At 44.5% G+C, this 17,039-nt stretch overlaps 1 protein-coding gene across 3 annotated transcripts in view; it reads left to right on the forward strand.

Moving 5' to 3' along the window:
- Positions 1-944: 944 nt before the first annotated feature.
- Positions 945-17,039, forward strand: part of RABEP1 (rabaptin, RAB GTPase binding effector protein 1) — a 115,286-nt gene continuing 99,191 nt past the window's right edge. For 2 of the 3 annotated variants that reach the window (XM_003912174.3, XM_009189466.1), the window contains exon 1: positions 945-1,197. In XM_003912174.3, coding sequence (XP_003912223.1) covers positions 1,164-1,197 — 34 coding nt within the window. In that variant the 5' untranslated portion in view covers positions 945-1,163. The remainder of the gene's footprint in view (positions 1,198-17,039) is intronic. The other variant, XM_003912175.4, reaches the window with a different exon arrangement.

Genomic DNA, 17,039 nt, shown 5'->3' on the forward strand with positions numbered 1-17,039 from the left:
ATTAGAGGGGAGTTCCTAAAGTATGGGGCCCAGGGCAGGTTCTCTTGCCCAGGTATAAAGGGCCACACTTGATTTCTCCTCTCCTGCTATGAGTGCAGGGTCTGTACCTGGCTGTATCTCCAGCATCTATCACCACTGAAAAGCCAAACGTATTTGCTTAATGGATAGTGCACTGGCCTCTGCATCAGAGGACCTGGGGTCCAGGCCCAGTACTGTCGGAAACAGTTCTTCATACTTTATTACCTCGTTTAAACTTTCTCTTTCTTTTTGAGATGGAGTCTTGCTGTGTCGCCTCGGCTGGAGTGCAGGGCCGGATCTCAGCTCTCACTGCGGCCCTCGGGCCCCTGGCTTCACGCCATTCCCCTCCTGCCCCTCAGCCTCCCCCGCAGAAGCTGGGACTACAGGGCGCCCGCCACCTCGCCTGCTGTTGTATTTTTAGTAGAGACGGGGTTTCACCGCGGTGCTAGCTGTGGGATGGTCTCACTGGACCTCGCGGATCCCGCCTGCCCCGCCTCCCAAAGTGCTGGGATTACAGGCTTGAGCCACCAGCCTCGGCCTAGACCATCGCTTAAACTTTTCTTAGCCATTATATTGATAAAAATTCCAAGAGGTGAAGTGACTCTCCCAAGGTCGCACAGCTAGAAGAGGTAGAGGCTGGAACTGCACCCCGCCATCTGTCCTCCTTTCTTATTCTTTTTCTTTTTTTTTTTTTCCCCCACTGTGCTGTGGTGGGCAACCGCGACCGGCCCGTTCGAGAGGCCTGGTCTTTACTGCTCTCCCTCTTCTCCAGCTCCGCCCCGCCTTCAGCCTCCCTCTGGCGCTGGGTCAGGCGCCCAGCTCCGCCCGGACCCTCCCCTCCTGCCGCGCTCTCTCCGCGCTCCCGAGGCCCCGCCCCTCCCCTCGGGCCAACGTCACGTGCCGCCCCATCCCCCCGCGCCTGCGCACTGCTTATTTCCCGCTGTCAGGATGAGGAGGCGGAGGTCGGCGGTCGGGTCCGTCTCTGCCGGCGGCTGTGGCGGCGCTGGCGGCTCCAGCCTTAGCGGTTCCTCCCTGGGCGGCGGCGGCGGCGGCTCGGTCGACGCCTCCTCCGCCAGCTGAGCCCGCGGGAGCCCGGGACGCCGCTTCCCCGCCCATCCCCGCTCCCCGAGGTCGGCCGCCTGGTCATGGCGCAGCCGGGCCCGGCTTCCCAGCCTGACGGTGAGGCGCCCACCATGGCAGGCGCGGCGGGCGCGGCCTGCCCGGCGTCGGCGTCGCGGGAGGACTTCGGGGAGGGCAGGCGGCGGGAAGGGTGCGCGCAGGCCCCAGGGGTGACCCTGCCGGGCGGAGACGGGGGCGCGCGGGCTGCGGCGCGCGAGGGCGGCGCGGGCGCCCAGGCGGCCGTCGCTGGGGAGGGGGCGGGAGGCGCCCGTGCAGCGCTTGCGAGAGGACGGAGGGAAGGGCGTGGGGAGGCTGCTGGGTAGCGTGGGGGAGTGTGAGGAGGGAGCGGTTCTGGGTAGCGGGGAACCGGCACGTGGGTTCTGCCCGTGGGGGAGGATGGAAATCGGGAACATGTGCTATATTCGTTAAAGAAAAAAAAAATGTTAGGTAGCGTGTCCTCCCCGCGGCCCCAATCCTTGCTATAGAGCTCTTTGCACCCAGTTATGTGACCTGGAAGTAGTTGTGTACAGTAACTGGATTTAGTAGCATTCCTTGAATGGCACTGTGGCTTAATGGTAAGTGTTGGGGCCTGGGTGTCTAAAGGACCTGGATTGTTAACCAGCAAGCTCTGGGCTCATTTGTTAGCCTCGTTGAACCTGAGTATTCTCACACACGAATTAATCAAGAGGTTAATTCATGCCTTTGTATTTTATCTATAAAAATAGCAACACGAATGTGTATATAAAATAATAGAATTGTTAGGAAGATATTAGGAGTGATGAGAATAGTGTTTGAGAATACTGAGGCCTACTCGCACTACTTGAAGATATTTGCTTGTGGTACTACAAAAAAATGAAGTGGAAGAAATGTGTCATTTATGGCGTTTATATTCTTGGAAGGGAAAAAAGGGCCTCATCCTAAATAATGAAAGTTGATTGTCAGAGCCCTTCATGATCTTCTGGGAAACTGGACTGAGCTGTGCCTCACAGATTGACTACATGGTTCCAGGTTTTACCACCTAGAATTGATGGTTGGGAGTAGTGTACTTGGTCTTTTCCAAGATCCTACTGTATCTAGTTGTGAAAGTTCTTTCTGGTGTGTTTCTATAATCAACGTGTGTGCTTAGTAGAGTAGAATGTTGGGAAAAGGGACTTGGTACGGAGTAGGTACTTTAAAACTTGCCTTTGCTTGGGGTTGTCTCAAAATAACCTTTCATGAAACCCTTACTCTTTATTCTTGCCTTTGGGGAACTTGTAACCGTATCAGATGTTAAGGTTCTGGCTGCTCTCTGGGAAATGTGCTCCAGAGCCTATTAGCCTGTAGTTTTGGGTGGTGTTAGCTGCCTGAGGGGAGATGTCCAGTGAGCTCTTGGACTTTTATAAGAACCTGCTTGCTATTTCTGTTTCAGTAAGGGAACGTAAGGGAAGGAAAGTATTTTTGGTGGGCTGTCAGAGAGAGGAAACCGGGATGTTTTCAGGCTGCATTTTAATGATCACCTTTTGCATTTGGTGTCAGGCAAGAAAACTTTGTTTTTCCACAATCCCACTTTCTTACTGCGCAGAGAGGCAGGATACAGAGAGAGCTTGTGGTTCTGATCAGGAGTGATAGGTATGCATAGCTGGCTGCTGCCTTCTCTTGAGTTGCATGGAAACAAACGTTTAGGGCAGCTCAGGTGACATGACAGTCTGGAATCAAAATTCCCTGCCTCTTTCAAGATATGAAATGGTCTTCCTTGTAAATAGGCAGAAGTGACTAAGCACTTGAAAGAGACTAGGGAAAATTAGCTTTAGGAAATGTTGTATTCTTGCTATTTTAGTTCAGATTTATTTCCTATTTTTCAAATCTTGTGACTCTAGTATGATTTTTATTTTAAATTAATGTAGGTAGCCATGGCTACTTTTTACAGTAGGAGAGAGGTAATTTGGTACATTTGAGTGCCTTGTGTCAGTGTCTTAGAAGTTCATCTTGGGGATTTTAATTTTTTTTTTTTTTTTTGAGATAGTATCTCACTCTGTTGGCCAGGCTGGAGTGCAGTGGTGCCATCTTGGCTCCCTGCAGCCTCGACCTCCTGGGGTTAAAGCAATCCTGCCACCTCAGCCTCCCAAGTAGCTGTGACTACAGGTGCATGCCACCATGCCCAGCTAATTTTTGTATTTTTGTAGATACGGCGTTTTGCCGCGTTGCCCAGGCTGGTCTCAAACCCCTGAACTCAAGGGATCCATCTGTCTACGCCTCCCAAAGTGCTAGGATTATAGGTGTGAGTCCCTGAGTCTGGCTTTTGGGGATTTAATTTGTGTCTTTAGCTGAACTCATGTAGACCACTTTAGCTTTAGGCACATTTGAATTTCCTGCTGATTAAAAAAAAAAAAAATTGCCAGAATTCTTTTGTGTCAAACTGGTGGTGAAAGATAACTAACTGCTTAGTCTTTGACTGTATCTCGTTTTATCCCATTTCAGAAGCGATTGTCTTTGATGACTTAAAAAAAAAATCTATATTGTCTGTTTTTCATGGCCATATGGTAGATTAGGAAAATTGATTTGTGTGTAAATTGAAGGGATGAAATGTAATCACTTTATTCATTTTAATTATTTGTAAATTAAAAAAGTTTTGGGTTTTTGATACTGCCTCTTAGTTTACTTATTTGGAATATAGGTAATTTTAATAGTTAAATTTCAATTGATCTGTTTTCCCCTGAAAATTCAAAAATGTGAAAAATTTCAAATTTTAATGTTTATTTTAATCTAAGTTCAACTATATCTTTGAAACATTTGCTCTGATTTTGCTTCACTTTTTTCTTTTTCTTTTGTAGAGAGGGTCTCACTGTGTTGCCCAGTCTGATCTTGAATCCCTGGGCTCAAGCGATTCTCCCATCTTGGTTTCTCAGTGTTGGGATTACAGGCATAAGCAACTGCACCCAACCCACTTCATTAGTTTTTATTCTTGCCATGTTGACCAGGCTGGATTCCTGATTGTTTCTTGTTGGTTACACAGACATGCTACCTTTTACCCCTGAAGGACATGCTTTACATACATAAATCTGCAACTTCCCTATCTCACTTAATAAATGTTAGCTAGAATATACTCATACATGGTTATATGGCCATGTAATGTTCTGTAAACACTATAGACGTTATCTTGGGGAATCTTCATAGCAATGAAGTGAGTACTATTGAAATATTACTGCTTCTATTTTCTTGATGAGGAAACTGAAGCACAGAGAAGTTAAAGAAATGTGCCTGGTGTTATACAGCTACTAAGTGGGGGAGCAGGCTTCAAATCCATGCCATCTGGCTTATGTACTAGATCATGGACTACTTTCCAGGTCAGTGTTGTAGGCCTTCCTCATTCTTGTTAAAGACTGTCTCATCATATGCATGTACCATGCATGATTTATTGCCTGTTTCCCTATTGTGGGGCAAGTAGATTGTTTTCAATTTTTAATTATTTTATAAGCAGTGTTGTAATGGATGTCCTTGTGCATATTTTTTAGGTACTCTTGTACTTCTGTAAGACTAGTGAATTAAATAAAGGGCATGAGTTCTGAGTGGTTTAAATTTTAATACCTGTAGCTAGCTTACTCTCAAAGGCATCGGTTTACGTACTCGCCAACAATATATGGCAGGTGGATTTCCCCTGTAATCTTACAAGCGCTGGATGATGTCATTTGTTTTAAATTTGTGTCTTTTGATTAAAAAAAGTGATGTTGTTCAGCTGGGCGCCGTGGCTCATGCCTGTAATCCCAGCACTTTGGGAGGCCGAGATGGATGGATCACAAGGTCAGGAGTTCAAGACCAACCTGGCCAATATAGTGAAACCCAGTCTCTACTAAAAATACAAAAGTTAGTTGCGTATGGTGGTGCGCACCTGTAGTCCCAGCTACTAGGGGGGCTGAGGCAGAAGAATCGCTTGAACCCGGGAAGTGGAGGTTGCAGTGAGTCGAGATCGTGCCACTGCACTCCAGCCTGGGGGACAGAGCAAGACTCTGTCTCAAAAAAAAGAGTTGTATTGTTCAGTTAACAAGTATTTGTGTGTCTATTCTATGCCAAATCCTATGCTAGGATCTAGGAAATGCAATGATGAACAAAACCAGACCCAGTCCCTGTTCCTAGGTAGTGAATCATTCAGCCACTAATTAGATAATCCTATAGACATGTACAAAACTATTTATTCAACTAATATGAATGTATACTGTTTCTCAGGCACAATTCTAGGCATTTGGAATACATCAGTGGGCAATATAGATAATAAATAACCCTGCCCTAGTGTGGGAGAAACGGATATTAAACAACAAACGTAAGCAAATGATATGGGTTGTTAGATGATAAGTGCAATGGAAAAAAGAAAACATAGCAGGATAAAAGGAAGGGGTGGGGTTGGTTTTAAATCGGCTGGTCAGGCAGCTTTATTGAGAAGATGACATTTGTGCAAAGACTTGAAGTAGATAGAGGAGTTAGCCTTGAGGATATCTGGTGGAAGGGTGTTCTAGGCAGGGATCAGTTTTTGCATATGCCTTGAGGGCAGAAGCATGTCTGGTGTGTTTGAGGAATGGCATGGAGGTCAGTGTGGCTGAAATGATGTTACGGGGCCTAGGAGAAGCCTGGAGTAGGATATGAGGTCAGGGAGGTCGTGAGGTGGAGGCAGATCTTGTTGGCCCTGGAGTATTGCAAAGATTGGTTTTCACTATGGGGAACCATTGAAAAGCTTTGAACAGAGGAATGATGTGATCTCACTTAGGTTTAAAAAAAATCGCACTGGGCCAAAGTGCTGGGATTACAGGTGTGGTGGCTCACGCCTGTAATCCCGGCACTTTGGGAGGCTGAGGCAGGTGGATCACCTGAGGTGAGGAGTTCCAGACCAGCCTGGCCAACGTGGTGAAACCCTGTCTCTATTATAAATACAAAAGTTAGACATGGTGATCTCAGCTCACTGCAGCCTCCACCTCCTGGGTTCAAGTGATTCTCCTGCCTCAGCCTCCCAAGTAGCTGGGATTACAGGCATGCACCACCGTGCTGGGCTAATTTTGTATTTTTAGTAGAGATGAGGTTTTGCCATGTTGGTCAGGCTGGTCTCTAACTCCTGACCTTGGGTGATGCATCTGCCTTGGCCTCCCAAAGTGCTGGCATTACAGGCGTGAACCACTGCGCCCGGCCTATTTTATTTCTTTTCTTTGTTTTTTTGAGACCGAGTCTTGCTCTGTTGCCCAGGCTGGAGTGCAGTAGTGTGATCTCTGCTCATTCTAACCTCTGCTTCCCAGGTTCAGGCGATTCTCATGTGTTAGCCCTTCAAGTAGCTGGGATTACAGGCGTGCAACACTACACCTAGCTCATTTTTTTGTATATTTAGTAGAGACAGGGTTTCACCATGTTGGCCAGGCTGGTCTCTATCTCCTGTTTTCAGTTTATCCACCTTCCTTGGCCTCCCAAAGTGCTGGGATTATAGGAGTGAGCCACTGTGCCTGGTTGAAGTGTGGCTTTTTGATTTGCACTTCCTGGATAGGAATTATATTAATTATGGCCTCTTTGTTTATTGGCTGGTTGGCTTGCTCCTTCCTTCCATTCATTTTTCTTTCTTTCTTTCATTTTTTTTCTTTTTTGCTTGCCTGCCCTTCCTTCCTCCCACCTCTTTCTTCTTCTTATCGTTCTTCTTCCTCTTCTCTTCTTTCTTTTCTCTTCTACTTTGAGTTGCTGTTTCACATTTATTTCTTTTGTGGCTTGTCTGTTTGTATCTCTTTCCTATTTTTCCATTGGGTTGTCCTTTTCTCAGTAATTTGGAGGAGCTCTTTGTAAATTATATTAGCCCTTTGGTATGTATTGGAAAGTTTGGTCTCACAGTTTGTCATTTCCCTCATTTAAAAAATTGTTTTGTTATGCAGAAAGCTTTAATTTTTAGGTAGATCTGACCTTTTTTTTTTTAAATTTATGGTTTCTGGGTTTCTTATTTTGCTGAGGAAGACCCCCCAACTCTCATGTTTATTTAAAGAGAAAAAAACCTTATTTTCAACACTTGTAGTTGTCTTTTATGTTTTGTAGTCTAATCTATTTGGAATTTGTTTTTAAATTAGGGAAGTTTAATATAAAGAATTTTTAACTAAACTGGAGATCACCCACTAAGACGAAAGAAGCCCTAAAGAATACAGGACTAGTAGACATAAGGAACAGTCATAGCTTCCAGGGCTGAGGCAGAACACCCTTTATTTTTTTCCTGAATAGATAACTAGTTGTCTTAATGTTTGTTCAATAATTCATGTTTTTGTTTGTAAATTATAACTTGATAAATCTCCCAACCTTTGAACTAGCAGAGATACTTAATCTGAAAAACACAGGCCCTGCATATACCCACAGTCTTTGTCACTCTGATATCCCAACACACAGTAGCCTGGAATTGGGTTAATGGCCTTTAATTTTCATGTCTTACCTGGCTTTCTGTGGAGAGAATTGCTTTTGAATCTTAAGAGCTCTAATTTCTAAAATATCTCCGTGTATCATACGCTAGGTTTTTATCCACTGAAGTTTGATGTTCTCTTCTTGTATAGTCATTAATTTGAATATTGTCTTTATGGAAGTATTTAATAAATATTGTTTAATTTTGTGTGGTCCAGTTGTGCCAGGGAATGTGAGGGGGAGAAATACAGAAATGAATAATATGTAGTTCCTTTAAGAGTTTTATGACCTAGTAGAGGAATGGGCCTTAGGAATGTAGACTGAGAAGGTGCCCAGTGGGAAAGCAGGTACAGTGGTGCTGTTGGATTATAGAGGAAGCTGTTACTCTCAGTAAAATTACAGAAAGTTTTCTTATCAGATAACTGAATCCATTACAACTGATAGTCTGAGTTCTCTTCCTTCTGGGGAGAAGGAGCTTACCATCTCCTAGTTTTGACTAGTTTTAATGTTTTATTTATGTCCTTCCTACGTGTTTATTTCTGTTATCACATGACTTGAATCTGCCTAACTTTCTTGAATTATTTTTATTATTTTTGAGATGGAGTCTCTCTCTGTCACCCAGGCTGGAGTGCAGTGGCGTGATCTTGGCTCACTGCAACCTCCGTCTCCTGGACTCAAGTGATTCTCTTGCCTCAGCCTCCCAAGTAGCTGGGACTCCAGGCACACGTCACTATGCCCGGCTAATTTTTTTTGTATTTTTAATAGAAATGGGGTTTCACCATGCTGGCCCGGCTGGTCTTAAACTCCTGACCTTGTGATCCGCCTGCCTCGGCCTCCCAAAGTGCTGGGATTACAGGTGTAAGCCACTGTGCCTGGCCGAATTATTTTGAAAGTAGAGACAAGTTCTGTCTACACTGCCTAGGCTGGTCTTGAATGCCTGGGCCCATGTAATCCTCCTGCCTCAGCCTCCCAAAGTGTTGGGATTATAGGCGTGAGCCACCACACCCAGCTTACTTAACATTCTTTTGATTATCTTTCAGATTCCAGTTGTTAATGACCTTCAGTGGTACCTGATGTTTTCTAGATGTATGTAACCTGTAGAAAGTAGATAAAAAATCATATAACTGAAAGGAATCCTAGAGAGTAGTTATTTTCCCTCAGTTTACAGATCAGGAAACTTAAGGACTAAAGAGGTAGAAGTCAATTGCACTGTAGCAGAGCCAGTACTAGAATGCAGGAGTGGAGTTGGGGCTGTTACTCTCTTCTGGTAACTGCATTTTATGTAGAGTGAGCTTTCTCTAGAAGCCTCATTATGATGTTGCCTGATAAGAATCATAGCATTGATGTAGCTTGATTATAGTCAGGATGAATAAGACTTCCTTGATAATCAGACCTTTTTCTTTAATATGTTAATTCTTTTTTTTTTTTTTTGAGACAGTGTCTCGCTCTGTCGCCCAGGTTGGAGTGCAGTGGCCCGATCTCAGCTCACTGCAAGCTCCGCCTCCCGGGTTTACGCCATTCTCCTGCCTCAGCCTCCCGAGTAGCTGGGACTACAGGCGCCCGCCACCTCGCCCGGCTAGTTTTTTGTATTTTTTTTAGTAGAGACGGGGTTTCACCGTATTAGCCAGGATGGTCTTGATCTCCTGACCTCGTGATCCGCCCGTCTCGGCCTCCCAGAGTGCTGGGATTACAGGCTTGAGCCACCGCGCCTGGCCAATATGTTAATTCTTTAAACAAGTATTTATTGCTTATGCCTATTGGTGATGGGCATTGTGTTAGGGTTATTGTAGCAAAGTAGAAATGTTCCTTATGTTCCAGAAAGAGATCTTGGCAAAAACAGCCCCAGAGACTATGATAGAGCCTGCAGCATGGCAAAAAAAGAGAAATGTTCCTTTTCTTATGGGTCTTAAAAGTCTAGTGGCAAATACATATGCCATGAAGAGAGGGCAGTTTGTCTGACTGATAATGGTATCCTCAGAACAGTACTTGTCATAGAATGAATATGGGTAGTAGATATTGAAAGATGGGTAACAATATGCAATTGTTATAGTGTTATAGTTTGTACAATATTTTGATAACACAGCAGAGACATCTTATTTAGAAAGTTAGTTAATGTAGGATTCTCCCTCCACTTCTCTCTCACTGCACCTCCAGTTATATTGGAGAAAGTGGCATTTGGATAAAGTCTTGAGAGTTGTGTAGAAGTTTTGATTGATGGAAATGGCACCTTGGAGGCAGTGGTTAGAGGAGGGGGGTAATCTTTGCAGGGTAGGGATGGAGAGTGTGTAGTGTGAGGTGTGTGAATAACCTGGTGTCCTGGGAGTGTGAGGCTGTTTAGAGACAGGTTTGAAAAAGGAGAGCCTGAATGGTGGAAATCTTTGCTGCCAGCCGGTGAGTCTGGATTTTTCTAGATGTGGATGGAACTGTGTTTTGATAGAGTGATATTGTGAACCATATTGTCCTGTAGGAAGCTTGCTCGGAAGATTATACAGAAGATAGATAGACTGTGAGGTAGATGATTGGTTAAGGAAATGGATTGAGCCATTGCTCTGATCTAAGAGGGAGATGATGGAGTTATAATGTAGGTCAATGGGAATGGAGAGAAGGAAATAATAGGTGTGAGAAATACTGTGGTAAAATAGCAACTTGATGAACATTTGATTTGGAATTTGGGTAGGAGAGAAATTGAAGAGGATTCTGAGAATGTAGATGCTGTTTATCCATCTAGGCAACCAGTAGAAGGGCACATTTAATAGTACAAAGTGACACATTTGCTTATAGATATGTTGATCTGGAATACTGGTGGGGCAGCCATTCAGAAATATCTAGTAGATACCTGGAAATGTAGGCCTGGAGTCAGGAAAGACATCAGCGATGTAGACGTCAAATGCCTAGGAGTCATCAGGATGAATACTGCTCAGGGAGAAAAGTATAGGCTATTTGGAAGGACACAGATAAAAATGGATTGGGAGAGGGAGGGGAAATCAGTGAACCTTATGAAAAAGGAGAGCTAGGATGATTAGTGTTAGAAGTCACTATTGGAGAAGGTTTGAAGAGGGGAGTGGTCAACAGTACTAAGTGCTGCAGAAAAGTCCGATGAAGGCAGAAGTGCTCACTGAAATCAGCAGTGAAGTGGTCATTAGGACCTCGAAGAGAAGAGTTTCAATAAGGAAGGTGTAAATACGGAGAGGTAGCGTATATAGACTAAATTTTGAAAGTATGGTAATACACATATGAGTGGTGTAGTCACTTGACGGAGTAGTAGGATTGTGGGAAGTGGTGTGTGTGTTTTAAGAATAGAGATTTAAATAATTGTATGATGAAGGACTGCCAGTGGAAAGGGAGAAACTGCCTAAAGATGTAAGATCAAGGAGATAGTAGATGGGGCTGGGTCTGGGTCTCAACTGAAAGCAGATGAAATAGAACAGGAGTATCCGAGTGTCAAGAGGGGCCACAGGGACTTCATTCTCCAAAATGGAAGGGAAAAAGGAAAGGACGAAAGGAAAAGGTAGAGAAAACTCTGAGGTAGAAGAGAGAAACTAAATATATGAGGCCTCCATTCTTTTATCCATTTATTCACATATATATGATTTGAACATGTATGTACTGTGAACAAGCCAGACAAGGTGCCTGTATTCATGGAGGTTATAGTTTTAACACCTTTATTTCAGTCAAGTAGATTATGTTGTTTATACCCTCCTGGGTTATCTTAACCAAAGAACACAGGAAGTAATTTGGCTCCTTTCTCAGTTGTCCCAAAGGTGACATAACACGTACCATTCTAGATGCAGAGGACAGCACTTTGGGAGACCCAGGTGGGTGAATCACCTGAGGTCAGGAGTTCAAGACAAGCCTGGCCAACATGGTGAAACCCTGTCTCTACAAAAATACGATAATTAGTTGGGTGTGGTGGCGCACGACTGTAATCCCAGCTACTTGGGAGGCTGAGGCAGGAGAATCACTTGAATCTGAGAGGCGGAGGTTGCAGTGAGCTGAGATTGTGCCACTGCACTCCAGCCTGGGTAACAGTGAGACTACGTCTTAAAAAAAAAACACACACACACACACAGAGGAGAGAAGTTAATACATTACATATATTGAATGCCTTGGGCATTAGGGCTTGCTTAATTCTTTCATGGACCCTGAGTTGAGAAAGGCTAGTAGACTAACAAGTACAGGATACGATTGGGTCCTTATTGTGGGAAATTTGATGGGTTGAGGGGAGCAAACCATGATGTGGGTTGTCATTCCTTTGTTAAGGCTATCAAAAATCGAGACAAAATATTTTTTTAACCATCAATCTCCAATTGATATCTACCTTCTCTAAACTCATGCTGTATTTATTGTCTAAATAAACTGCTGCCCCCATCTACATATGATTGCCCTACTGTTCTTAGTTACTCAAGAGCAGAAGTTTTCCAGCTGGGCATGGTGGTGCACACCTCTAGTCCCAGCTGCTTGAGAGGCCCCGATAGGAGGATTGCTTGAGCCCAGAAGTTCAAGGCTGTAGTGTGCAGTGGTCATGCCTGTGAATAGCCACTGCTGTGTAGCCTGGACAACGTGGTGAGACCTCTGGTTCTTAAGAAAAGCCGAATGTTTGTGAAAATAATCCTATCCTTCATTCTGTGAACCTAACAGGGCTCTGTAGAGAGTAATGGAAGGACATTAGCAATTTACTTCTGGCTCTGCAAAAAATTGTTCTGTGTTTATTCTTAACAGATGGAAATCTAGTGTCTTTAGAGCACTTCCACTTTTTGTAGTACCTATAAGTATTAGAAAGTTCTTCATTTGGGGGGCCCGAATTATTTCCCTTCTACGCTTTGGTTCCGACCTCTTGAGTGAATCAGTATTAGGCTATTTTCTCTTGCATAGGAAAGGTCAACAAAGCTTTTTTTTTTTGGAGAGTAGAGTCTCGCTTTTGTTGCCCAGGTGGCTGGAGGCAGTGGCAATTCATCTCGGCTTGTTGCAACTCCTCTCCAGGATCCAAGCTGATTCTCCTCCCTCAGCCTTCCCTGAGTAGCTGGGATCACTGGTGCCCACCACCATGCCCAGCTAATTTTTGTATTTTTTTTTTTTTTTTGAGACGGAGTCTGGCTGTGTTCCCAGGCTGGAGGTGCAGGGCGCTGACCTCGCTCACTGCAAGCTCTGGCCTCACCGTTCACGCTTCATTCTCTCCGCCTCAGCCTCCTGAGTAGCTGGGACTACAGGGCTCTACCATCAGCCTCGGGCTAATTTTTGTATTTTTAGTAGAGACGTAGGTTTCACCGTGGTCTCATCTCCTGATCTTGTGGATCCTACTCTCGCCTCGCCTCCCAAAATGTTAGATTACAGGCGTGGAGCCACCACGCCCGCCTTTTTTGTATTTTTAGTGGAGACAGAGTTTCGCCATGTTGGCCAGGCTGGTCTTGAACTCCTGACCTAAGGTGATCCACTTGCCTCGGCCTCCCAAAGTGCTAGGATTACAGGCGTGAGCCACCTTACCCGGCCACATATTTAAGGGGCTTTCTTCCATGTTAGGAGTTCCTCATATGAGGGTCCTATGCCTTCATTATTTTTGTGTGGCCTCCTCTGCTCGGCTAGCCAAATGTTCTAATGCCAAGTAGTTTGATAATGCTCTTCTTAAAGTGGTGAACCTAAAATTGGTGAAAATATTTTAGACACAGAATCTATGTGACTTGTGAAAAGAACAGCAAAACGTTCTCTTTTGATCAGGACTCTTAATTCTCTTTAATACAGGCTAACATTCCCTCAATTTATGTTTTAATATTAGCAATTCCCTTCATATTCTTGCCATCTATATATCTTTGGTGAGGTGTCTGTTGAGGTCTTTTGCCCATTTTTTAATTGGGTTGCTCGTTTTCTTATTGTTAAGGTTTTTTTGTTGTTTTAGGGGGATGGCTGAGTAAGCAAGCACTTGTTGAGTTTTAAGTGTTTTTTGTGTGTTTTGGATAACAGTTCTTTATCAGATATTTTATTTGCAAATATTTTTTCCCAGTCTGTGGCTTATCTTACTCCCTTGACAGTGTCTTCTGCAGAGCAGAAGTTTTGATTTTTAATGAAATCCAACTTATCAATTATAGTTGACTCTTGAACAACATGGGTTTGAATGGTGAGTCTTTTTATATGCGGATTTAAAAAAATAAATATATTGGAAAATATTTTGGAAATTTGCAAGAACTTGAAGAACCTGCAGATAGCATAGCCTAGAAATACCAAAAATTAAGAAAAAGGTATGTCATGAATGCATGAAACATATGTAGATACCAGTCTTTTATAATTTACTACCATAAAATGTACACAAATCTATTATCAGAAGTTAAAATTTATCAGAACGTACACAAATACACTGTACATGGTGCCATTTGCAGTGGAGAGAAATGTAAATAGAGATGCAGTGTTAAATCATAACTGCATAAAATTAACTGTAGTGCACACTATAGCAGTGTAGTGATTTTGTGGCCACCTCCTGTTGCTGGGTACTGGCGTGTTGCACGTGTCTACTGAAAATGCCGATCAGCCAGGCGGGGCGGCTCACCTCTAATTCCAGTGCTTTGGGAGGCTGAGGCAGTGGATCGCTTGTGCTCAGGAGTTCAAAACCAGCATGGGTAACATGTTGAAACCCATCTCTACAAAAAATACAAAAATTAGCCAGGCGTGATGGGGCACTCCTATAGTCCCAGCTACTCAAGAGGCTGAGGCCAGAGGATCCCCTGAACCTGGGAGGTGGAGGTTGCAGTGAGCCGAGATTGTGCCACTGCACTTCAGCCTGGGTGGCAGAGCAAGACCTTGTCTCAGAAAGAAAAAAAAAAAAAGGCTAATTATCTCTTAGCAGTTTGTCCATTCAGTAGATTGCGTATCACAGCAAAAAGTGATCTCTTGTGGTTCTCGCGTGTTTTTCATCATGTTGTACTATAAACCTTGAGACCCATACAGAGTGCCACTAGTGATACTGGAAGTGCTCCCAAGAAGCAGAGAAAAGTCATGGCATTATAAGAAAACGTTGAATTGCTTGATATGTACCATAGATTGAGGTCTGCAGCTGTGGTTGCCCACCATTTCAAGACACATGAATCCAGCATAAGGACCATTGTCAAAAAAAAAAAAAAAGGAAATTTGTGAAACTGTTGCAGCTAAGCCAGCAGGTATGAAAACCTTGTATTTTTTGTGAAATACCTTTTAATGTCATATTGAAAATGCAGCTTTTATGTTGGCGAAGGATTGCTATAAGACATACCTATAACTCTAGTAAGATTTGAGAAAAAGTGAAGTCATTATATGACAACTTAAAGCAGAGGAAGGTAAAGGATCTAAAGTTGCAGAATTTAATGCCAGCAAAGGACAGTTTGGCAACTTTAGAAAGAGGTTTGGTGTAAAATATGTCAAGATAACATAAGAAGCAGCTTCTGCTGACCAAGAGGCAGCAGGCAAATTCCCAGGTGCCATTAAGAAAATCAGAGGGTTGGCCGGGCGCGGTGGCTCAAGCCTGTAATCCCAGCACTTTGGGAGGCCGAGACGGGTGGATCACGAGGTCAGAAGATCGAGACCATCCTGGCGAACATGGTGAAACCCCGTCTCTACTAAAAAATACAAAAAACTAGCCGGGCGAGATGGCGGGCGCCTGTAGTCCCAGTTACTTGGGAGGCTGAGGCAGGAGAATGGCGTAAACCCGGGAGGCGGAGCTTGCAGTGTGAGCTGAGATCGGGCCACTGCACTCCAGCCCGGGCGACAGAGCGAGACTCCGTCTCACAAAAAAAAAAAAAAATCAGAGGGCTGGGCACTGTGGCTCCCACCTGTAATCCCAGCACTTTGGGAGGCTGATATAGGAGGCTCATTTGAGCCCAGGAGTTGGAGACTAGCTTGGGCAGCATAGGGAGACCCCATCTCTACAAAAAGTTAGAAAAAACTAGCTGGGTGTGGTGGCATGTGCCTGTAGTACCAGCTGTTCCAGAGGCTGAGGTGGGAGGATTGCTTGAGCCTGGGAGGTTGAGGCTGCAGTGAGCCATGATCACACCATTGTATTCCAGCCTGGGTAATAGAATGAGACGCAGTCTCAAAACAACAACAACAACAACAGAAATCATTGAGGAGAAAGTATTTGTGCCTAAACAGGTCTTTAATGCACACAAAAGTGCCCTATTCTGGGGGAAAAAAAATGTCCCAAAGAACATTTATTAGTAAGGAAGTCAAGTGGGCACCAGGATTTAGGTGAAGGCAGGCAAGGATAGGCTAACTGTACTGTTTTGAACAAATGCGGTGGGGTTTATGATCAGGACTGCCATTATCTGTAAAAGTGCTAAACCCCTGGGCCTTGAAGGGAAAAGATAACGTCAGCTGCCAGTCTTTTCTTGGTTGTACAGGAAGGTCTGGTCAATGAGAACTTTTTTCTGGATTGATTCCTTCAGTGTTTTCGTGTGAAGTCAGCAAGTGCCTGGCCAGTAAGGGACTGCCTTTTTTTTTTTTTTTTTTTTTTTTTTGGAGACAGAGTCTTGCTCTTTGCTCACTCAGGCTGGAGGCAGCAGGCTGATCTCGGCTCACGCAACCTCTGCCTCCTGGGTTCAAGCAGTTCTTCTGCCTCAGCCTCCTGAGTAGCTGGGATTACAGGCTCGCACCACCATGCCTGGCTAATTTTTATATTTTTAGTAGAGATGGAGATTCACCATGTTGGCCAGGCTGGTCGTGAACTCCTGACCTTGTGATTCACCTCACTGACCTCCGGAGTGCTGGAGCAGCATGGAGCCACTGCACCTGGCCTAAATTTGTTTTGATATTGGACACTGTCCTCCCTACTTGGAACACCAGGAGTTAAACACTGGAGAAGTTGTTGAAAGTTGGCTCACTCTGCCCCTCGGCTGGCATCAGTAATTCAGTCTTTAACATAAGGGGTCCCAAGGGCCATAAGGGCCTTTTAAGGTTCAAGCACGGTTTGGCTGGGTCATGGCTAGGGAAAGGAACTCCAGTGGAGAGAATGTGTTGAAAGTAGGGAAGGATTACACCATTGAAAATATCATTAAAAAGCCGTGAAAACCATCAAGCCCAGCCAATGGGCAACACCTGCTGGAGAAACTGTGTTGGATGTTGTGCATGATTTCACAGGATTTAGCACAGAGCCAATCGAGGAAATCATGAAAGAGATGGTGGATATGGCAAAAAGGTTGGGGGTAAAGGATTTCAAGATACGGATCTCGGAGAAATTCAAGAGCCAGTGGACGTACACTAGAGAAATTCATAGAAGGTAACTTGCTGGAGATGTCTGTTTCTGAACCAGCGCCAGGCTATGAGCAAGAAGACCGAGGAGCAGGGCCAGAAAACAAACTGACGTTAGTCTGGCAGGAGGGCTCTGATTATTCAAGACTGCAAAGACTGTGTTTGACTTTTTTTTTTTTTTTTTTTTTTTTTTTGAGACGGAGTCTCGCTCTGTCCCCCAGGCTGGAGTGCAGTGGCGTGTTCTTGGCTCACTGCAAGCTCTGCCTCCCGGTTTCACGCCATTCTTCTGCCTCAGTCTCCCGGGTAGCTGGGACTAC

Source organism: Papio anubis, chromosome 17 (assembly GCF_008728515.1).
Source record: "Papio anubis isolate 15944 chromosome 17, Panubis1.0, whole genome shotgun sequence".
Classification (NCBI taxonomy): domain Eukaryota; kingdom Metazoa; phylum Chordata; class Mammalia; order Primates; family Cercopithecidae; genus Papio; species Papio anubis.